The sequence below is a fragment of the Eretmochelys imbricata genome, chromosome 25 (assembly GCF_965152235.1).
Source record: "Eretmochelys imbricata isolate rEreImb1 chromosome 25, rEreImb1.hap1, whole genome shotgun sequence".
NCBI lineage: Eukaryota > Metazoa > Chordata > Testudines > Cheloniidae > Eretmochelys > Eretmochelys imbricata.
In genome coordinates, this window is record NC_135596.1 from 16739039 (window position 1) to 16763476 (window position 24438).

Here is a 24438-nt window from a genome sequence, read left to right on the forward strand (position 1 = left end):
CAGGAGACAACTGAGGCTTACTACTCAGGAAGATGCAAAGCAGGATCCATTACTTACCTGAGTAGGAAACACTATCTGCAATTACAACAGCAACTATAAATCCTCCTGCTTCATGGCTGGAGCTGATCTCCAGTTGGGGTCAGGAAGGAAATTTCTCCCTCTGGTAAAAAATAAAACAAGGTGCAAGTGGGAAAAATAAATAAATGAATAAATAAAATGGTTTTACATCAGCCTCTAAAGCATCCAGCGCTGCCTGCTGCCTATCATGGGACACCAGACTTGATGGGTCATCAGAGTGTTCGATCAACTCTGCGGTTAGGCGTGAAGGAGGTGCCTGGAACAGTCTTATTTAACCTGCCCGTGTGGGACAAGTTCTCTCTAAAAGGCAACAGTGGGGGAAAAAACAAACTAAACCAAACACTAATTTTCCCCTTGGTGTAACAGAACGGCGGCTCTAGACGTCTCCGGGCAGAAGGCGTTCCTTCTTGCCAATGTTTATCTAATGGCTTCACGCTACACACTCCTCTGCCCTAAGGACAGAACCCAGGACAGATCACACAAGCAATTATGCAGAGGAGTTAAACACACCTCAAACCACAAGCCTATAAATTGGCAAGTATGACCTTTTTTTTCTTAACACCATTCATTTTGCCAGTGAAAGTATCGCTTATTCCAAGAGGTGAATCTAATGCCTTTAATGTGGTGAAGCAGCATTCAGTGCTGCACAGAGTGCGAGAGACACAAATTACCAGAGTTATTCTGGGATAATTTATTCAGAATTTTAATATAAACAGTTAATTGTTCAATATTTTACACACAGCAAGATTTTTAATATTCAACGGTATTTTTTATACTTGTCACTGCTTGGCTCTTATATGAAAACATTGAAAAAATAAATCAAGCTTTTTTTATTTATTATTTATTTATTTTTAAACCATGGCACATTTTGATCCTTTACTTTATTTCAAAAAAAGAGGTATCTGCAAGACTATCAGCATTCTGGGACCTTCTGTGTGCAGAAAGGAAGGCAGGAGCAGCAAGATTAAACACAGAAAATATAAAGACTTCACAGAACTTCACCTAACATTTAACTGAATTTGCCTTCAGTTTATTTAAAGGTACAAGCAGAACAATATCCACTTCTGGCTGAGTTTGATAAAGCTGATGACCAGTACCCACATCTGCATAGTTCCTCAAACACAAACTACTGTTTTGATACTTGAACAAGTGTATTCTGCACCCCACATAAAGCTAAAGGTAAAAGCTTTTAATTTTAAGTAGGATTTTAAAATTTTAATTCAACCTTCCAAAGTCAAAAGTGGCCTCCCTAAAAATCCATCTTTCGGGGTGGGGTAGGGTAAATATTCAGTAATGTGTGCTGAATGGTTATTGGGTGCTGCTGGGAGAATTTAAATTAAATAAGAGTGCTTTGGTAACGAGGGGGATAGTACATCAGAGAAATGCAAGGACTTTCTACTTGAGTCAGTATTTCCCCATTCAACCTAGATTTTTCTATTCATTGTAACACAAAGCCAGAGCTAAACAGAGAATATACTTTGCAGGGTGTTAATACTGGCCCTAATTCAGCTAGTTGCTCAAGCACATGCCTTAATTTAAGTCACTGAGATTTACTCAAGTACTTTGAGAAGTTAGGCATGTAGTTCAGTCTGGGCCAAAGCGTCCATCAATCATGATTTTCTAGAATGAGTGAAATGAATCATTTACTAGGCTTTTGGACAATTTAGGGAGTTAAGAACAAAAAAGACTTTCAGGAACGTTCTTTCTTGCTGACTGCAACTACTTTGACAAAAGAAAGAGTAACACTGTAAAAATTAATACTAACTTTATTATACAATATAAAACTCACCACTTCTTCACCTGTACTCTTATAGCTTGCTTTGTGGTGCAGTACCTTTGTTAAACTGCAAGAATAAGTGCTTATCTTCTGGAAGGACACGAACGGTTGTTTTTTTTGTGTTTAAAGGACATATTTCATGGCAGCAGCTGTTTTTATAAAAACAGAAGTTTTAAAATTGCCTTCAAATATTCAAATTCTTCCAAAGGGAAAAATGACTGTTGGCCTCATTCTTATGATATTCGTAACAAGGCAAGCCAAAACAGAACAGGCTGAGGCATGTTAATGCTCTTACATCAACATTTGTGTACAGTATGCAAGCAGAGTTAACATCGAGCCAAGCAGAAGATAAATTAAAATTGGCCTTTTTATTAAGTTCATAGAAACAACAACTAATCTTATCTCAGAGACTTTATGTATTTCTGACGTTACTATTCCTCGATTCCAATTCATTCAACAGCTCCTTTCCCTGGACACTACTCCTAGGACACTGATAGGCACCAGCTGTGCTTTCAAAGGCAATTAGCTCGTGACATAAAACATGCCCACCTAGTCTCCAAGTAAAAAAGAAGTTCCAAGAGAAGTTTAGTCAGGTGGCTTTTGAGGCAGGCTAGGAAATAAAGAGGATCAAAGGTTCTCCTGCAGTTTTCTTGCTTCCTCTGGTATTATTCAAGATGCCAGAGCAGAGCCTCAGAACCCATCTCACGTGGATTGATGGGGCCCCAGCATGAGCCTCTTTAGCAAACATTTATGGCACAAAAAATTTTGGTTTGATTTCTAACTTGTAAAACAAGGATATAGTCTCAGTAATATCTGGAGGCACCAGCTCTGTAGTGAAGGCTTAGTGCTCCTCAAGGCCCCTTCTTCATAGCACAGTGACATTCAAGAGGGAATTTGCTCTCCTCTCCCCTTCCCCCAAGAAAATGAGGCTCAAGGCTAATTGGCACAGTATCTACCTCACTCCTGTCCTCCTCCTCCATCATATTCTAGGTAAATAGCACGGGAAGCAACTTTGAGATTTTCCAAAGAGAAACCATCATCATATGCAACATACTAAAAATTAAGCAAAAGTGTCCCATTATTACAATACAAATTTGACAGGAAACAGATATACGACCCATAATCCAAAGTACCCTTTAGCAACCTGACAGCAGCCTTTTTCCATCTGATGTAGCTGCTTTCCTACTCAATGTAAGAAAGATCGTGAAGTTGCAGCTTGGTCTATTTCATGTCACATGTCTAACCTAATAACTGCTGGCACAGTTAGTTTACGATAATCAGCTCTTCTATTTTACAACGATAGAATATTTACAAGCAGCCACAACAGACATTTTTGAACCTAGCAGATAGGTTTTGCAGTGCAAGGTGTGCTGTATTGCAAGTGAAGTACCACCAGCCTCGCAAGAGGCATTCAGGAAATGGCAACTGAATTTAACGTGCAAATGTTTCTGAGAAACCGGTCTTTTCTCACCCTTTAACGTTTGCATTACAGAAAGACAGCAGTGCACAAGGACTCACTGCTCATCTCTTCTGCTTTGCTAGCTTTAGAAATAGTGTTACACTGTGGGGCTGGACGCCTTCTGCAGTGGGGGATGTGGAGAACTTCCTACCTGCATCACAAGGCAGCAGGACGGGTTCTCAGGTGAATGTTAGGAAGGGGGCCCATCCTGACATCTACTGTGGTCACCGGTACCAATGATAGCCAGAGAGACATGCTCTGGACAAGGAGAAAGAGGGCTTCTCAGTAGCATGCTGCAACTGCTCAGTCTGAGCCATTCCACCTTGGGTCCTGGACAATTGTTCTCCTCCTCGCCTCGCACAAAGGGCAGGATTTCTCCCTCAGCGTCTGCCTGTGCTTCTGTTACAGTAACAGTATTTTCAGCTCCCATATGAATCTGTTAAGTTCATGAAAGCAACAGCTCCGCAGGGACCAGGAACAAGCCAATTATTGCTAACGCCCTTTCTGCAAATGAGTTAGTAGGAACAGCTCAAAACAAGAACCTTTCGTCCACCACACACAGATCACATCAACTATATTCATGCATGGGCCCTGCTGCCTCTTGGCTGGTGTTACAGGAGTAGTTCCCAGCAAAGCACAGTGCCAGGGTCCTTCTGAGCCCCAACACGCTTCAGGATAACGATAATTTCAACAGTATGGACCACAATGTCAACTGTGGGCTAAAAATGAAGATTCTCCAAAGCAAAGGCTGGGCTTTAGCAGAGCATTTTCAATTGTGCTTCTCACCTCTACAGGAAAGCAAGCATCAGCTTTAAACGCTAAGTGCTGTAACAGCTGATTTTTAAAAAAAGGAACTAGATTTCAACACCCACCCCCGCACCCACGCAGAGAGAGAAAGAGAGAGAGAGAGAAAAGAAGTCTGAAGTAACCCATGTGAGGAACATGTATTTATGCCATGTGAATGACTGCCTGGACCACAAAACACAGTATATATTCCCTGCCTTCTTCAAAGAGCTGGACACTGCAAGTCATGTGCACTACACAGGGCCAACCAATATCAACTAAAGCTAGCCAAACCCAATACGGGGTTCCAATATTTTGTACATATAAGGTCTTCTACAGTGACAATAATAGCCAGAGTCAATCACTTCAATTCTGCAATGTTCCTAAAGCAACAGTATGGTGAGAAAGTTGTACTTTAGGGGTCACATCTCATTATCGTTTACTCCAGATTCACACTGGTATAAATTAAGAACATGGACGTGATCCAAGCTGTCCAACTCAAACTAGATCTATTACGCACTGTTGATTATCTGGTCCACACTGGTCACATGCTATTCCAAACAAAGGCCATTTATTCTACTTCAGGGCATTGCATCAGGAAGAACGTCCAAATACTTAAAATATTTAGCCTTGGAAATTACTATGTTGTCCATATCAGGATATTTTCCTGATCATAGCAGAACTAAGAGGATTGCCCCAGTCAAATTTGGCCATTGTGTACTGTACTTGGAGCCACAAATAGGGTTTTGGTCGTTACTGCTTAAGTTAAGTGATAAATAATGATTAGCTGTTCTCCCATCCCACCGGTGAATGGTCCCTCGTATTGGAATCAGCTGATATTGATTTTCCCCAATTCATAATAGGTCCAGACCAGAATATTTCATCCAGTCTAGAGATGCACAATATTAAAAATAGCCTTATGGGACACTGAGGTAGACTGTGCCAGAACAGAACAAAAAAAACAACAACACCCCACCACACCCTCCTGCCTAGTTTTCAAAGATAAAAATGTACACGTTTTGTATGTTTTAAGAAAGAAAATGGTTTTTACAGCGATTTTATATTAAAATAAATAAAAATTTTCCTAATAAGAAAACCTCTCTCAATTAGAAAAGTGTGTGAATACTTCTTCCCTGCAGTGTAGCGTAGAGCTGCTAAATAGTTACTATTTTGTAAAGCACAAGAATGCAAGCTAGGCCTTTCGAACTGTAAAGTTCTGGCCTCATATTTACACAATACATTTTGGATCTAATTTTGTGAACAATCTTTTTGTACCTTCTCCCTTTGTCCCAACTGAGTCAGGCCTTACAAACATAAGGGGGTGCTGTTCCTTTCAGAAGGTGCAGAAAGTCCATAATCCTTTATCTAGGTACCATACTACCAGGTGTCTGTAGTTTTGGGTTAGCAGGGAGGGATCAGTGATGTGCTCCCTATTAGCACCAACCCTTATTTTATTTTCAGTGATTGGTCTTTCAATTGCGGGAAGGACGAAGCAGCCGCACGTGGTCTGGAGCAACAAGCCACACACCTACACGCTTAGTGCCCCACCCAGATGAGCCAGGACTGAACCATTTACTCCCAGCACAGGGAACTCACGGAGTCACTGTGTTAGTTGTGGCTCCCTGAGCTGTCCACAAAGAAAAGCTGCTGATTTTCACCTTCTGTCTCCCTTTGAAACCATCACCTGCATTACAATGGCCTGCAACATCCAAGGGTTTGCTTCTTTCAAGCCTATTAGTACATTCACTCCCCTCTGCTTCAGCCCCTTTCCCTGACAGTACATCCTTTCATCACTGTAGGAGACATGTAGTTTCATGACGCTTTTCTAACACCCTAAGCTAAACAGCTTTGCCTTTTATGCAAAACAGCAGCCAAACAAAGCCCAGCCCAAAACACAGAAGTTAGCATCCTGAAGAGCTGGAGGCGCTGGCTAAGAACAAAATGGCCCTGTAACTATCCATGGGGCATGATGCAGGTATCTCAGCAAAACGCCAAAATCCCACTTCTTCTGCCAGGCCAAATGCCCGCGCAGGCTGCAGACAGGCACAGACTAGCTCACCACAGGCACGTTCAGCTTTGGCTCCACTCTTGGAGCCAGGCACTCCCCGCTTTGGGTTGGGTTAGTGTCTGTTGTTCTGTTAGAGATTTTGCTCTTTCACCTGGCGCCGTTTTCTCCAATGTCTGTGGAAAAGTGCACACGGAAGGGAAAGAAAGTGAAGTAGCAGAGCGACGGAAGGCTGAGGCAATGCTTTGTCTGTCAGCCCCCGCCAACCAACTCAAGTCCAAACTATTTTATCTTGGGGCTTTAGCTGGAGCTGGCTGACTGTGTGATATAAATCATGAAACCATATTTTGAAGCCTTGTCAAGTACAAACTTAACATGTGCTTCATAGTTCCTAAGAGGGTAATCAGCTAAGATAAAGTTCATTCTGAAATCCATGGACCACTTTAAGACCAAACAAACTCCCCAATCCCCTCCCCCAAAAAGAATCATAAACACTCAATAATTTATATGGTAGTTAACATTTAAAACTAAAAACACTTTAAATATGTTACAACAAACAATATATATACTCAATGCTATAAGGACAGAAAGCTTGATATCCAGTCAGGGGTTTCTGTTTTGTTTGGTCTTGAAAGTAGCCACAAATCTCAGATTTCTACTCCTTTGGCTCCTAGCATATTTTTCCTCATATGCTAATGAGAGAAAACTACTCCCAAGAGTCCTTAGTACAAAAATAATCTGTTTAGGGTTCAATCACTCCAGGAAACTGGGAAAGAGAGAAGTGCACACTTCCAAGAAGAGGAAAGCTTCTGTGAGAACATACAAAACGTATGTACAAAAGAAGTGTATATCTGTATATATACATACACCCCACGTATATATACTGCGCTCGCTCACACACACACACACACACACACACACTCGGATTTAACTCATTAAAAAAGTATGAAAGCAGCAGCTATTGGTCAATCTGAGGAAATGGCGTGTCCAATTAATGGGTGTTAAAATCCTTCGGCTGTAGTGAAAAACATTTCTGAAGAGGATGCCATAAAGCTTGGAATTCTACTGAGAACATTTATGTCCTGCAGAAGTTTTGCTCTGCACTTTTATAATGTAGCTCAGACATCATCGATTTTCATTTCCTTTGTTGGCAAATGTGGATTCTCTTCTTTCAACCTAATTTACAAGGTTAGTTCCTGTTTTGAACCATGGCTACAGAAAGGACAGCCACCATGGAAACCTTTTCCATTTATGTTCACAGATAAGTCCATTGACAACCACTTAACTTGTCAAAAAAAGTCTGTTAATCATAAGATGATTAAAAATCTGAACAGAGAGTTTGTAGTTGTATGTCATACGCTGTGGCAGCAACAACAAGAGTCCTGAGATTCACGGAGGGGAAAAGCAAAGACACAACTCTTGGGCCAAAGAGGTGGTGTTAGGAAGGGCTCGACCTAGGCATGGACAGAATCCGCCCGTTTTTCTTGCCACCATTCATGTGAGTGTAAGGTATATGCTCTTCATAGTTCCCCTTGAGGCCCATGGAGGGCCCATTGTCCCGCCCCAGGACTTTGTCCCTCTGTGAATAGGAGGAAGGGTCAAGGGGTATGCTCTCCATGTTCTCAAAGTCCATCTCAAACTCCTCTGTCTCGGGAGGTTTGTTTTCTTCACTGTAAAAGAATGAGACCTCCTGGAAGCTGGGGTGCAAGTCCTCCTTCAGCATCTCGATGATCTCGATGAAGGTAGGGCGCATTTTTGGGTTGTACTGCCAGCACATCTGCATCAGGCTATGCCTGAAAGGGGACAAAGAAGAGAGTCGGTATCTGGGAATCACTTTTACGAGCACAGACCTGAGTAGGGGCTGGTGTAATTTAATATCCGAACCAATGTTGGGACAAACGCGCTGTGATGGCCGTTAACTCTCTGATTCCTGGGTCGAACATTTCAACTTACAGTCTCTTATGTTTTCTTCTCTTCCTCTCCAGTTTCTCTTCCTGGTCTCCACTTTTCCTATTATAGCCTCATGCTCCTCTCCTTCCATGTCTGTCAGGGCCCATGACTCCCTCAGATTCATTCAATTATAGAAACACAGGAATGGAAAGAACCTCCTGGTCATGGAGCCCATTCCACTGCTACTGCAGGACACCCATTATATAACCCTGTTCATAAAACTTACTGAGCTCCATTTTAAAACTAGTTCAGTTGTATTTTTATACCCCACTATTTCTACTGAGAGGCTGTTCCAGAACCTCCTTCCTCTAATGATCAGAAACCTTTTTCTAATTTCCAGTCTCAATTTACTCATGGCCAATTTAAACCATTTTTTATTCTTTTTCTAAGTCTGTTTAATGTTTTCTCTCTCTCTCTACAAGAGGTTTTCTTTTTGAGCCTCCCTGTATTTCTGACCTCCAGTGTTTGCCCTTTCCCCATCCCTCGCATCTCTACCTGCCCTGCCACTCCTCCTCCCAGCTGTTCCCATGGGCAGCCCAGGTCCTGTTCACGTTCAAATGCAGGCTCTGGAAGATGATGGCTAACACGTCAGACAACATGCAGCCTAGAGCTGGCTAGACTTGGGCAGCAGGACACAAACAGCTCCACTGCGATTTTTAACACTAAACACTGGGGCTAGCAACTTATCTGAGACCCTGCAAGTTTCATTCTAGAAGGACTCGTTATTGGCAGCATGACATTCAGCACTCCAGATCTTAAGCACCATCACTCTCTTCGTAACCCCCACCTGAGTGGCCATAGGGGGTTAAGCCCATTGTTATTCCCATCATTTGGGAGGAGAGTTTCAGTGCTCCCTTGAGGTTGGCTACAGAAGCAAATACTGAGCACATGCTGGGCAAGGATAAAATGCTGATGGATGACAAAACCACAGGAGAGGACAGACTAACTAGGGCCCTTGCTATGCCTGAGAGACAGGAAAAAGCACAAGACAAGACACTTTCCACCCTCCCTTCCCATTCACCAGATGAGGGATTCCTGAAAGTTAATCCATGGAAAGTGGCCACCACTCTTGCCTAGAAGCAAACCAGGTGGAATTGTCTAACACAGACGTATGACCAGGGGTCAGCCAGGCAGGTGTTGATTTGCAGACAGCTTCTACAGTGCTGGAGCACCCACCCCCTTTTGATTCATGAGCCTCTCCCCAGCATTTACAGCCACTTGGAAGGAACTGCAGAGAAGCAAGCACAGCCCTACATAGCACATTACTCTGCAGAGGTGAATCACTGTGCATTAAAACGCAGCGATGGGAGACGCCTTTCGTTTTGGCCTATTTATATTTTAGACTTTCCCCATGTTCTGGCCTTCATGCCCTCTGGTGTGCACTTTCTCTTCTTATGATCATACAGCCCAGTTTAGTTTGGCTTTCCTTTCTAGTCTCCTGGGCTGCCCTTGACTCTCCTCTTCATCTCTGGGTCACTCAGGATGGGGTGACAACATTTCTTTGTCAGGTGGCTCTCAAAACTCATCTTTGCTCCCCCCATTCATCAGGGTGGGAAGGGGGTGGAATTACAGCCACCTTAAGTGGCCATACCTTAACCAAAGAAGCATAACAGTTCCCACCCGCCTCTAATACTTACAATCTCTCTGGACAGTTGTCTGGCTGATCCAGGTATCCGCCATCCATTACAAATTTTAGCACCTGTTCGTTAGAGAGTCCCTGGTATGGCTGCTCCGCCAAACTACTTATCTCCCAAAGGACAACTCCAAATGACCTGAGAAAAGACCAGAACCACTGATCAGACTGATACTGATGATCTAGAAAAAACAATGTTCAGCTTACTTTTGGGGCAGGAAGATTTTAGAAGATGCACTATATATTTAAGAAGCTGCTTTAAAATATAATTTCCTGTTCTCTGAAGAACTTACCGCCCCCCACCCCCACCCCCACCCCGATCAAGTCACCCATGTCACTTTTAGGAATCCTGCTACAATTCATCATGGAATGCAGAATACAACTTACCACACATCTGAGTAAGCAGTAAAGACACCATCTTTTAGAGATTCGGGGGCCATCCACCTCACAGGCAGCAGCCCTTTGCCTCCTTTACGGTAATAGTCGGTCTCATAGATATCTCTGGTCATGCCAAAATCTGACAAAAGAAGTTAGGATGTATTACTAATGCCCAGTCCAGCCCTGCCACTTGCCGAAAAGACTCCGGTTTCTGTAACACATGCACATTAACACCGTGTGCACCAGCACAGAAGGCGGGGTCAGGCACCCACAGCGCTGGACTCCTCCTACTTCATTCCACTGGTGTCTTCCACAATCCTCTCCTGGATCTCTGCAGTGTGGGAACCACAGTCACTTGCCTTGGAGTCTGTCTTGCTGCCCAATTACTCCACCTATGACACCCCAACTTTCAGTCATGCTGCTATCTTGAGAGTATTTAGAGGCTGAGCACCTTCCACCTTCTCCCCGCTCCCCCCAAGTCTTCTTCCTAAACTATTATGCAGCCATGGTACCATTCCACTGGAATGGAAACTGTCACAGTTGTAACTAACCCCTATTTTGACTGATCTCTTCCCACTCTTGATGAAAACAGAATTCCTTTTGGCCTGAAATTCCAGATGGCTGGCCTCAGGCCACAGGAGGCTTTGAGGGGGCTTTGGATTATTTTTAAATTTTGTCAACTTAACTGGTGTTAAGAACTCGTTTTAGATGTTTGTACTCCATAAAAACTAGTCCTTGGGCCTAATTACATCTTTAGCAGTCCTTAACTTTTAGTTTATGCTCCATGAATAGGATACTTTCTCCGTCACAGTTCTCATGGAAGCAAGAAATAATATGACATTCCCTAAGGAGCTTTCATTAGAAGAAGTTATTAACTGCATTTCAGTAGAAGCTGTAGATGCTGCAGTGAGGCTCACCTCAACAATCCACTTACCAAAGTGCCTGCAGGTCCTTCTGCAAGACAGGTGAAACAGGAAAAGATATTGGGCAAAGGAAGTTCACCTTAGTGAAGAACTTTAAAGCCAGTTAAAAATCAATGGAGATCAGCTGGCTCTTTGTAGCACTAGTCTAGGATTTCACAGAACCTCCTCAACAGTTAAAGCTTAGTATTAGATCTGAAGCACACATTACATACCTCCAATTTTTACAGTAAAATCTTCTGCAACCATACAGTTACGGGCTGCAAGGTCTCTGTGGACAAACTTTTTGGCATTCAGGTAAGCCATACCATCTGCAATCTCTGCAGCCATCTGGATCATCTCTCTGAGAGTGGGTGGGGGACGGCCAGGGTTATTCTGAAGTTAAGTCAGAAAGTATTAAAGACCAAAGCAAGTCAGTCTGTTGTATGACACGCCCACGCCCACACCCACGCCCCACCCCCCAATATCGCTTCTCTCCCACCTTTACCTCAGCATCCGGTCTCAGGGAGCGAAGGTAACTTTTCAGATCTCCATGTGCCATCAGTTCCATGACAACCAGTGTGGGTTGTCCTTTTGAGACCACCCCTAGGAGGCGAACCTGAAAAACAGAAATGGTATTTCTCCCTTAGCGTTGTGCCTGGGCATGGCACATTTGTGAAAATGGAGTTTACAATGAAACCAACGGTGACACATGGCTAGAAAGGGTTAAACAGCTTGCAGGCTGAATGACTCAAAGCCCACTTTTAAAGTTATGTTAGAAAGGTATGCAAATGATAATTAGGGATATTCATGGTAAATAGGCTAGAACTTTGAAATGCAAACCTATATTGTTAGAAGTAATACTAATTGTGTGTATCTTAGATGCTACCCGTAAACAGACAGTTCCTGTCTGTCACTATAAATATTGATTCAGAGATCAAAAGGGAATATTAACATTTGGATGAATCTTGGGTAAAATAATGTCATTTTCTATATGTCTCTTTGAAGGCAATAGACTGCCTAATGGATAAACTGCCCTATGTTAATTTGTGTAACTAATTACTGGTGGTGTTTAGAAAGCAAAAGGTTACATCAAAAGCCTGTTGTTTAGCCAGGAATGTGTGGTCAAGTGGATGCTAGAACACTGTATAAAAAGACCCTTGGGTCCTGATTCTGTCATCTCAGATCTGCTTAGGTTTCATCAGGGGAAGTTTGAGCTGCAAGACTGAGATCCCAGTTATGCTTGTATACCCTGAGAGATCTGGACATTGGACTATGACCTATGAACTGAATTCTAAAGAAACTCTTTGCAACTACAAAGCTCACCATCTCTGTTAGGAATCTGAACCCCAATGGATTAAACTCATGTCTGTACATATATTGATCTTTTAATCATACTCTCTCTCTTTTGTTTTTTAATAAATTTTAGTTTAGTTATTAAGAATTGGCTGTAGCGTGTATTTGGGTAAGATCTGAAGCATTCATTAACCTGGGAGGTGATGTGTCTGATCCTTAGGGACTAGTAGAACCCTTTCATTTATATGATGAAATAAGATTTACAGAAATCATCATATTTGACTTAGGTACCTGGATGGGGGCCTGAGGCTGGATCACTTTTAAGGGAACTGTATTGTCTGGACTTCTGAGTAACCAGGAAGGTAATAAAGAAGCAGTTTTATGCTGGCTTGGTAAATCTAAGTATTGGAATATCCACCACTCTGTGGGGTTTGTCTTCCCCATTCTTTGCAGTTCACCCTAGTTGAGTGACCACAGCTGGCCCCACTCTGGTCACACCAACACTTCTGTAGCAAGATTCCAGAGTGCTGTCACGGGACATGGGGCCCTGTCATGAAGTGGGGGTTTGAAAGAGCACAAGGAAAATTATACAGGAAGACGAATTTTCCAGACGCTGCCTGTCTCTCTCACTGATGGATTTTGCTTCCCTTTCAATCATTTTTTCAGCCAGATCCTCTAGCATTATAAAGCACTAAAGAGACATTAGTTCGAAGGTGGGATTTTCACCAGCAAGTCATTTACTGTAGAGAAACTTCACTTACCACGTGATGGCAGCTGAACCCTTTCATTACAGAAGCTTCATTCAGAAACTCAATGCGCTCCCGGAGGCTGGCAGATTCGTTAACGGTTTTCACAGCTACCCGAGTCTCTGGCTCCCCTTTCACTATGTCTTTGGCTATCCCATCATACACCATCCCAAAGGAGCCTTGCCCGAGCTCTCTGAGAAGGTTAATCTTGTCTCGTGGGACTTCCCATTCATCGGGCACATAAACTGTCATGTGGAGAAAGACATTTCTCAATGAGCAGAGCAGTTACTGGAGAGAGGTTTCTGCAATCAGGCACAGGAGACAGGAGCACCCAGGCCTTGACACTATTCCCACCTCAGCGAGACAGGGGCTGGTCTGGAGACTGGGGGCCAAAGTCACCCCCTGCCTTGTGCAGCCATTTACACCTGAGCAAGGTGGGTGTGAAACACTGCCTAATCAGACAGCAGTATTGCATACCCACTTTATCCCGGTACAAATGTCTGCACCAGGGGCGAGGCGAGGAGCGTCTGTCCCACAGACAGTAGGACTGAGTCTTGCAAAGCGTGTGCCAGGGAAAATCTGCAGGGTGAGTGACAGAATGCAGCTGCAAGCGCACAATGCAGGTAAAAGGGGGATTATGATCCACAAGCAGACATCCAGCATTCACATTCACTAGTTCAAACACCCATGTCCCGCTCCTGTACTGGATGTAATATTCCGTACTGAGCTCACTTTCCACGAAGATATAACAAATATAAACAAAGAATGGATACAAAGATACTGTTCTAAAACTCAACATCTTAAAATAATCTTGCTGTGTTCAGACTGTCAGCCTTGTGCTGCAGAAGCCTGGGCGAGAGGACAAACATGACTGCTTCAGTGAACAGCCCCCTTCTAACTCCCCTTAACACAATGAAATTGGATGCACAGTACTTTGCTTAAATACAGTGTACTGTCTAAGCTGACAGGCATTCCTACAGCAGGAAAGGGAGGAAACTCCTTTCCAAACCCTTTTCAGTGGATTACACAGAGTAGCCCTGAGAAATGTGAGGCATGCAAAAGATGCAGGTGTTGACTGTGATCCCATTAGATATTCTTTGAAAAGCATCAGTGTACCAGAGATTCTTGAGCAAAAAAACCTGGAGAAATACAACAGCCAAGAGAGGCAGTAAAAATCCCAGCATCACCTTATTTATGTTCCTATTCTGCAAAGTAGCGAGCATGTTAACAGCACACCACTTCCCAATAGTTATTACCAACCCAAAGGTGGGTGGTTGTTTTTTTTAAACTAACTGAGCTCCTCCTCTCTACCCTAGAATTGCTCTAGTAGTAGTATTTTCCCACCCAGGAATGGACAAGAACATCTTTTAAGCTTTTATAAGTTGATCCATGTTTCCCAAGTCACAATTCAAAACCCAGTGAAGCACTGGAATGGTCAGAACCGCAGCATGCTCTCACCATCACTGGCACTCAGGTACTCCGGGTTAGAGGATGCATACAGTGGCCCCGTTGGTCCTTCAGTTTGTCTGGAAGCAAGACAGATACATATAAAGTTTCAGTATTTCTACAGTTTTGTGCCTCGTGTTTCTGCCACCTGAGGCCAGGGGTGGCCAACCTGGGGCTCCAGAGCCACATGCGGCTCTTCAGAAGTTAATATTTGGCTCCTTGTCCGGGGCTGGAGCTACAGGTGCCAACTTTCCAATGTGCCAGGGGGTGCTACTGCTCAGCCCCTGGCTCTGCCACAGGCCCTGCCCCCACTCCACCCCTTCCCGCCCCCTCCCCTGAGCCTGCCATGCCCTCGCTCCTCCCACCTCCTCCCCAGCCTCCTGCAGGCCACAAAACAGCTGATCGGGAGATGCAAGGAGGGAGGGGGAGGTGCTGACTGGCGGGGCTGTGGGTGGGAGGCGCTGGGATCAGGAGCTGATGGGGGGCTGCTGACGTATTACTGTGGCTCTTTGGCAATGTACGCTGGTAAATTCTGGCTCCTTCTCAGGCTCAGGTTGGCCACCCCTGCCTTAGGGATTGTGGGGCTGACTTGGGCTCATGGGGTTGTTTCATTGCTATGTAGACTTCTGGGCTCAGACTGGAGCCTGAGCTCTGGGACCCCCACCTCGCGGGGTCCAAGAGCCCGGGCTCCACCAGCCCTGCAGCCTGAGTCCCGCAAGTCAGAGTCGGCTGGCGTGGGCCAGCTGCAGGTGTCTAGTTGCCATGTAGACATGCCCTTAGAGCCTACATGCAGCCATGTAATTAAAACAACTCCCAAAGCACAGGACAGATAACAGCCCCTGAACTTCAGATCTCCAAAAGGAAGATGTCCTAGATAAGTCATTTAGCTGTTCTGCTAAAATCTGTTACCTCTTTCATAAAGCCACAGAAAACTACTAGTGTCCCTCTTTGGAAAAACATTTTGTTGTTCTGCTTAGAGCTATATACATCACCCACCTCTTTTTCACAAATACGTAGGCAGCTCCAATAATTCCAGCAATTATTATGGAAAAAATGATTGGGACAACAACAACAGCAATATTAGACTGAGGGTTCACTGAGAGAGAGAGAGAGAGAGAGAGAGGTGTTACATGGGATTCCAAGCAGTTTAGTCTTTTCTTGACTGAAATCCCCCCTGAAACACCTGCACACCCATGAGTCCAGGGGGAGATTCTGCCAAAGTGACAGGACTCAGAGGTGCTCTCCAGAGTTGGCCCAACACTGCACAAAGCAGGAATCTCTTCCTATCCAAACCTGCTTTGCTCCACCCAGAACAAGATTGGCAAGCGCCTCAGCACTTTGACGGCTGCAGACAATCCAGCTAGCTGGCTAATTCATGTCACAGGCGGGCAAATCGAAGTGCTTATCAACATCCCTGATGATGGGAACTTTGAATACAACCAGAGGTGGCTCCCAAACAATCTCCCATTTCCACTGCCTTCTTGCGCTCCCAAACTCAAGTGCAGAGCAAAGCCATTTCTGACACAAAGTGGATGGGGGTCCTTTTCTCGCTATTCAACTCAATGCAGAAGGCGGCTCTTCAGTTTCAAACAGCCCATTTCCAGAGGTTTCTAAGCTCACACACAGGAAGGCCGTTTGCTTTGCCCCGAAGCCGTAGGCAAGCAATGCACAGCCACCCAGAACTGTGGCCTCAGCGTTAACAAATAAGTGAAGGAAATAGACCAGCTTTTAAGAGACTGATTGTCAAGTTTTTCTAATGCGCTTGCCACTTGTAATCCCCAGATCACCATATTTTTCCCCATGCACTTCTATTCCAGGGCCCCTGCTCTGTGCTGTGCTCCCCGCTCCAGAGAATAGCCTGGATTTCTATTAAAACATTGAGCAAGTGAACTCACAATAATCAGCCACATAGAAATATGTGGGCTCTGTCCACGACCCATTTCCTGCCAGCGAGGTGGCTCGGATTCGGACGCTGTAGTTTCCAGGCTGTAGTCCACGTAACTTACAGCCCTGTTCATTAGCAAACTGCTTACGAGAAACGCAGTAGTGTGCCTCCTGCAGGAGGATGGAAAATGACAGCTTTACTTCACTGCCTCTTGAAGAATGCAGCACAGTCAGGAGGCCTGTAACAACCAACCTCCCTTCCACAGATTAATCTGCAAATCTTCCCCGTCCAGCCCCTGCTGAACCCCAATAGAAAGGGGGAACAGCACAACAGCCCGGTGTCTAGGGAGACTGAGATGATGCTGGAAATAGCAACTTGTGACCAAGGATTATAGAATCATAGAATATCAGGGTTGGAAAGGACCTCTGGAAGTCATCTAGTCCAACCCCCTGTTCAAAGCAGGGCCAATCCCCAATTTTTGCCCCAGATCCCTAAATGGCCCCGTCAAGGATTGAACTCACAACCCGGGGTTTAGCAGGCCAACGCTCAAACCACTGAGCTATCCCTCCCCCAATTATGAGCTCCCAGCTCTGGCCTCCCTAAGGCTGTTACTCCGAGAGCGCTGCTCTCTCCCCGTGCCCAGTGAAACACGCACGGGCACTTCCTTGATGTGCAGCCCCTGTTGCAGTCATCCAGGCCCTCCTCACCTGGAGCCATGGCTGTTCCGCAGCGCTCCCCCAGACACCGGCGCCGGGGAAGAGGAAGTGCAGCACCATAATCAGTGCTGGCTCCCTGCACGTTTCCAAGTGGGATTCCAGGTGGTGGGCTTACACTATAAATTCTAAAGCACTAAGCTGCTCAGGACCTGATTTCATGGGGGCTGGCTCTGCCAATGGGATGTAAATAAGTGGGTGCTGCTAGCGAGGGTTATCCCCACATTCTGGAGTCTCCCCTCACCTACAGCTCACTGACAGAGCCCAGATTAGTTAAGCTTTCCAGCACCTGTACTTGGGTGGAGAGTCTGGGCCACGTAACAACTGAGAGCAATTCTGGCATTTGGGGTGGATTTCAGAGTCTGCTAGAGCAGACATTGCTATGTATCTGAACACGCTAGTGGGCAGGCAGCCAGAGCACAGGATGGCAGCTTATCACCTGCATTGTTTATACACAATCAAATATATTTACTGCAAGTCAGAACAGGAGAGCGCCATGAGTCCCCAGGGTCCTTCTGCCTTTGTCCAGGAGGATGTCTGGAAAGGGGTTTTATTTAGACCACTAACACCTGGGTGCTTTTACATGTATTTCAGTTAACACCATAATGATGTATTACAGCCAGTGAGCAGTTTCCTATGAAAGCCGATGAGAATTCTAATACCCTGGTTAATGGTGATTTTCATTTGGCATCAAATCAACATTCAAAACACCAAAAGAAGAGTTCTTAAACAAACAAAAGGGCGGGAGAGTTAGAGAGGCCAAGACTTCAGCCTTCCTACCAGCTCATAACTTAGGCAGATATTTAACACCCAAAGAAATTCAGTGACTAGCAGTAGTTTATTCCTAACACCATTTATTCATGAAATCATTCACCAATCTCAGCACATACCCAGCCCACTACAGGGAGGGAAGGGCTGCATATCACCCTGAGAGTTGGATTTGAAAGGCAAAGAAAGAAAAGCCATAAAAACATGTTGCCCAAAGATCAAGAAAACAAATGAGAACAACAGCTTTGTTAGTCCAAAGGTTAATTCTGCAAGTGGAATATTCTGCTGATCACCCAAGAAGGAAGCTCATACTAAGCACAGGGCTACAACAAGCAACCAAAGGAAAACAAAAGCTAAATCACAAGCTATTTCAAATGAAGTCCTCCCACGGAGACCTTTTAAAGGTTATTAGCATGAGGACTCTCCCCTCACAGTTCCCCGAACAGCAAAGAGACAAATAATTGTGTGTTGGAATGCTCCGATCTTCCCCATTATAACGGTATATCCTGGGTTTGCCTCTCATTGTTAAGTAGTATTAGATCATGTGGGACGCATGCCATTTGCTGTACTGGGCCTCAATTCTGCCGTTTGATCGCGGTAGGCAAACCCTTCCACCCATGCAGAGCCCCACTGGAACCCTGCCCAGGCATTGGGGTCTGCCCATGCAGTTCAGGCTGCAGGGTCAGGGTTGCCATTTATTATATCCTTGAGCTATTATTTTAATTGTTTCGCAATAAGCAGCTGAGATTTACATCTATATCGTTTCCATAGCTTTCTGTGCACTAAAATCCCTACAGAAATTCCCGCACCAGGCTAACAAATGAGAGATTCATGCTGAGGACACCAATTTGTAGTGCTTTCCATCATCATGGAACACACTCCCAGAGGGTAAGGCTGGGCACATTTCTCTGCCGGAGTGGCTGATAAGTTCATGCAAAAAAGCAACCAGACAAACTAGAACAATAGGGCAGGGTGGGCTGCCTTGCATTTCTGGAGCACCATCATGCAAAACAGAACTTCCACAGCTGGGTTTCCATGAACTCCTGCAGCCAGTCCTCCCTTGCAGTTATAGTGATCCACCTTATGGGCAGAGCTGTGCTCCATGTTACTCCTACAGGAGGGGAGTGCATAGCTGCAGCCAGTCACTAGCAGGGAGAGAGACACTCCAGGGCACTTTCATCATCATGGTAAATCCCACAGGGATGTGGTCTCCTTGAAGATTGAGCAACATCCAGATCGCATTCTGGCTAGCTCTTTAAAGGGGGTGCTGCTATATTCAGTTTACGTCCATCACTGGCAATCTGCTTGTGCCACCAAAGTTTCTGGCACCCACACGATTGCCAGCTGCGTCACAGCATTCGTTGGTACACACGCTTTGGAATTCACTGGTCTTCCATTCTAATGTGTCCATACCAAGAAAGCTGCCGAACCAATAGTGATGGAGGCAGTTGGTGGGCTCTGCTTCCAACAGCCTCAATTCTGATCTTATCCCAACACTTGATATGGAGGAGCTGAGTCCAAGGAATGTAGGAATATGCAAATTTAACTTCCCAGCTGCTGCTACCAGCTATCTCCCCATGTTGTGAAGTGCACACCTATTCAAGTACCACCTATGGAGAGGCTGAATGAAAGAAGCTCTCACCTCTGGCTCCCCAAGACGCCCATAATTCACTTCGTACAGCACAATTAGCCCATTCGGCTCCTTCGGCTCCTGCCACTTCAAATGAACAGCATTTTTTTCCACCAGCTCATGGGTAACTGGACCAGCGATGTCATCCGCCTTTGCTGAGACCAACGGATTTTACAAAGTTATGTTTAGAAAAAGCTTTTTTTAAGTTCTAAAATATTTTACAAAATGCACACCTGACCCAACCCAATATGTCAGATTTTTCGTCTAACCACCGAACAGGGATATTTATTAGCAATAGGTACAGCCCAGTTCATCAGCATGAGATTCCCAAGGCATTTTCTGAAATGCAGCTAACACACCGAGAAAACTGCCATTTAAAAATATTAGAGTCCCCTGAATCAAAGCTCAGTAAAGGCAACTCACCTTCTGGCATGGTTCTGGCACTAACATATGCTGCGACACTGCACCGGGATTCTTGGGCATCATGATTACAAGCATGGAGCTCAATGCGATATCCTGTAAAATGCCGCAGACCTGAGATAACCAAGGACTCCTTAGACTTAACTCTCTCAAAAGGTTTCTGTTCCTCTGCATTTTCAGGTGCTATTGCAGAGGAGGTATTCAGCGAAGATGGGATGGTGGGTACCACCACAGTGGCATTAGCCACACTGCCAAGATCTCTTCGTTTTCGTGATGGCCTGCAGAACAATACATTTAAGAAATTATTCACCATATTTAGCTCAAACATATTTATCTGGGAGTTCAGAGTTCATCTGAAAACTCAAATGCAAGTAGAGTTCATTTATAATGCAGCACAAACTACAAAATTCAGAACTTTTTGTTCTAACCCCCGTCTCAATGTCTCTGCAGAAACGCTACCTTTTAGTGGTGCCTGTGGTCTTGATCTACCTTTGTTTCATAACTGTACACGGAAATAATAAAAGCTAAGGCCAAAGTATGCAACGACTCAAGTTCTCCCAATTCAGCACAGCTGAACATAACAATGTTACTAATCTCTGGGTTCCACAGAGGTAGGATGCTGCCTTAACAAGACTGCAATACTCAAGACTTTACCCTGCATTTAATGTAGCTTTGACCATATGGGATCATGTCCTAACCCCTGAGTTTGAGCATATTGGGTGCTGTACGTATTCCATTTAAAACTCATAAGACTGGTTTCATGGCTCACTCGAGTATGTCCACTACTCTGAGACCTGTAGTCTCTGTTTTGTACATGAAGAGAATTTTCACCCTTTCACACCAAGCAGGTCTTGAATGTTCTTTTCAACATTTTAAAGAATAAAGTTAAACAAAGATCCCAGTACTGCCAGACTCACATCGCACACATTAGTAACATTCAGTAGTGGTTAACTGAAGTTTTTCTTTCAAATTACTGTATATTAGTTAGCAGATTTACTTCAACTTCTTGCTGTTGTGACTTTCAAGTTGTCAGACAAGACTTTGGCAGTCCCCCATACTGTAAGAGAGAGCTGCTAGTTAACTTCCAAACCAGAAAAGGGGACATTTTTGTTTCACTAGAATTCAGCACCAAGCACCAGCCCGATTTCTCCCCCCCCCCCATTTTTTTTAAAATTATGTTAAATCAAGACAGTTACACGCAGTGTTTGAATCCTGTGATCGCATTTGCAACTAGGAATTTCAGGCTGGGAACTCTGAGCGAATTGGGGGATCCAAGCCATGTCAGAAACAACCAATGTCAGTTGCTCGAGGGGAATCCATGTTCCCCGTTTCCCGCAGTCAGAGCTTTTGATCACTCTGTTACGAGGCAGTTAAAATCCAAATCACATGTTAAAGGGAACAATTGTGATGTTTGCTATTGAGTCATCTGAAAGGAACCAGCACTATGGACATCTCCAGAGTTTACAAATGCAACAAGCTGTTGAAGCAAATCTTTGCTGCTGAATTGAACTTTCCACTGCCACCCTCAGACTATCAAGCACATGATTGGCTAACTAAAATTGCAGCAGGTGATTGCAGGGGTCAGGTCTTTACCTAGAGTCCTCAGTTCCATTCCCTGATGTTATTTTTCTGAAAAAACAAATGCAACCACTTTGAAAGCAGATCTAAAATGTCGTCAAATATTAAACATTATATTTTGCATAGTAATACGGACAAATTCACTGGCAAGAGAGAACGTGACACCAAACGGCAGGCTCAGCACAGCACATTCTCGGCTTTAGATTTCTCTTCCTGTAATTACTAATTAACTCCAGACAAACCATTTTTTAAGTTGTTGTTCTCCCAGTCTGGGCATTGCTCTGAACTGTGCCCTCTAACAATAAGGCAGAGTTCAAAGATGCAATTCTAGGTCACAATAAAAAACAGATCATCTCCCACCCACCCCAAGGAATCTTTATGGTTAACTAGAATCTTCTTTACACTTCACAATTTAACTCGTCCCCACTGTTTACAAAGTGCTGACTCAGCAGTTTCCCAAGTCCGAGATTGTTTTTGTTTTTCACAAGTACAACAATAATATCCCTGATGAGAGCTGTGCTACTCGGCACTCTCCTCTCGCCTAGAGCTGTGAATGGAAAAATACAGAAAGAACTCTTAAAATGCTAGAGAATACGAAAAGCTTCTGAGGCTGCAAAGTCAAGAACTCCAAGTCTTTTATTGTCCTAGATCGGGGTAGTCAATAGGCAGACCACGGGCCAAATATGGACCGCAAGACAGACCCCAAAGCCTTTTTATTTACTACTTCTTATTGTTGTTGTTGGTTTGTTTGGTTTTTTTCCTCTGGAGTCTGGACCTTGACGAATACATTTGGATCTTGACAAAAATAATTAACTATCCCTTCCTAGATTTAAGGCAACTCCCTTGCTAAATCCTCTTTGCTCTCCTTGCTGTCATTCCAGCCTCTCTTTTCAATACAACCCAAGGCTATTCTGGTGGCTTCAGTGGTTTGCTATGTGAAATACCCAGATCTGGTCTCCATTCCCAGATTTCCCTGTCCCCCAGAGAGGCTGGGTCTAGCAGCGCTGTGGGAGAGTGCTCAGTCCCAGAGGAGGGGGACACCCGGGAACACCCACCAGGGATGGCCCTGGCTGAATCAGAAGAATTTATTGGCTCAGTAGCAGCCATAGAGCCCTCTCTCAGAGGCGAGCCTTCATGAGGAGGGGGCATTTGAGCCTTGCTCTATTTTTTTCCGATGCCATACTCCCCACACCCACCCACATTCGAGCTCTCATTTCCCAATTGCTTTTGAAGCCTCTTCCTTATTGTTGCTCATCCCTGTGTGAAACTCTTTCCAGTACAAGAGCAAACAACGTAATAAAGAAGAAACAAAACATCAGATTGTGACCACCACTTTGTTCAGCTGCAAGAGGAAGTCACGAAGCTCGCAGTTGGGGTGAAAAGTTCCCTACTGATGACTAGGAAGGGGGCTATGGGAAGGCAGTGCCTTAAGAAATCCCAGGCCTGTTTTATCAATGTAAAAGGAAGTTAGCTACAAGTTCTACGCAAGTCCCACCCCACCCCCACTCAGTCTGCCTTGCACTTGGCCAGGGAGCAGTCCTTGTGACACTTCTTCCCAGCCCAAATTCTGAGACTGGGTCAGAAAAAGAAGAGCGAAGCAGTGGGATTCAGGCTGGCTGGGTGTGTCTGTGGCAGGGCATGGCTTTGGGCACAGACACTGCCTGGGGAACAGGTTTCCTGTAACAAACGGGGAAGGGGAAAGGAGGAGTAAAAAAACTGAAAGGAAGCAAGGAGAGCCAACAGGAAGTGAGGAGATGAGACAGGGAGGCAATCAGTGGGGAGATGGGCCCCTCTTTACTACCCCTTCCACCTTCTGCTTACATCCCTGCACAATTTCACAAGCCTCCTGCTAGTCTCCTACAAGGGCCCTCTCGTGACCAAGCAGGCTCTGCTTTCAAGTAGGGTCTCAGCAATGCTGTTAGGGAGGAGGCCATTGGCAGTTAGCGGCGGCAGAAATGAGATATGGAATTAAATACCTATCCTATTCTGCTGCCAGACCTTGGATAAGTTGCCCCGGAGCAGATTGGCATACAAGAAATAGCAGCAAAACAACCTCTAATTCACTTTGCCACAAGCTGAAACCCATCATAAAAGGCAACCTAGCAGGCAGACTGCGTGTCAGGAGAATTGTGTCTGCTGCTGGCTTATGATAATGAAGGGGCCCTGTGTTAGTAAATTAATTAATGTAACAGGGCTGGAGGTTACTCCCTTAGCAGGCTGACAAGGTGGTATCGTGATTATTGGTTTCTTCTTAGAATACATACCCCAGAAATTGGCCTGAGAAGCATCCTGGGCTGGCTGCACAATAAAATTAAAAATCACATTATAAGAACTGTTTGCCTAGATCAAGAGGATATTGCCTATGTTATAATAGCTTGTATCTTCTCTGGCTGCTGAGTACCCAGAGTCCTGGGCAATCCCACTATAGCTCTACATTTCGCACTGAAACCTGCTCATTTGCACGGCACAAGCAGCAAGGAAATAGAAAAATAAGGGACTCTGCAGATGCTTCCATGTGCCAATGGCAGGCATTACTTACTCAGGCTCACAGAGAGGAATGCTGTTTAGTACTGCACTTTTAATAAAAGTGTTCATTGTCATAGCTAGGCCTTTGTCAGGCAGCTGCAAATAAATATTTTCTGGTTAAGTGCAACTAGCAAAGAACAGATTTGATGCCTGAAACTCATTATGATAGTTTAGAGAGCAAATTACTACCAACCCCAACTTGATTCCCATAGTGCATTCTCTGGAACTCACATGAAGTGCGAACACATTCAACGTCACTTAATGTGACAGTGTGTGCCATTCAAAACAGGCCATTTACCACCCACAGCAGTTACATTCCTCATGGTATTGGAGGTATTTCCCATGCTAAGTACAGGGAAGACCGCAAATACCGCAGTAAAAGACAAGGTTGTGGCATGGTAAACTTCCCTTTTTCTTCTTTTATTTTTAAGTGGCTATTGCGCAAAAGCTGCAAAAAAGTTTCAGGCA

The 24438-nt window shown here is 44.6% G+C and overlaps 1 protein-coding gene across 1 annotated transcript in view; it reads right to left on the minus strand.

The window, feature by feature from the left end:
• Positions 1–754: 754 nt before the first annotated feature.
• INSR (insulin receptor) overlaps positions 755–24438 on the minus strand; it is a 103911-nt gene continuing 80227 nt past the window's right edge. The window contains exons 11-21 of the mRNA XM_077805414.1: positions 19870–20144; positions 19459–19601; positions 16346–16505; positions 15447–15546; positions 14463–14530; positions 13020–13249; positions 11471–11581; positions 11199–11358; positions 10073–10202; positions 9690–9824; positions 755–7895 (exon numbers count right to left, since the gene is read on the minus strand). Of these exons, the coding sequence (XP_077661540.1) occupies positions 7541–7895; positions 9690–9824; positions 10073–10202; positions 11199–11358; positions 11471–11581; positions 13020–13249; positions 14463–14530; positions 15447–15546; positions 16346–16505; positions 19459–19601; positions 19870–20144 (1867 nt within the window). The 3' untranslated portion in view covers positions 755–7540. The remainder of the gene's footprint in view (positions 7896–9689; positions 9825–10072; positions 10203–11198; positions 11359–11470; positions 11582–13019; positions 13250–14462; positions 14531–15446; positions 15547–16345; positions 16506–19458; positions 19602–19869; positions 20145–24438) is intronic.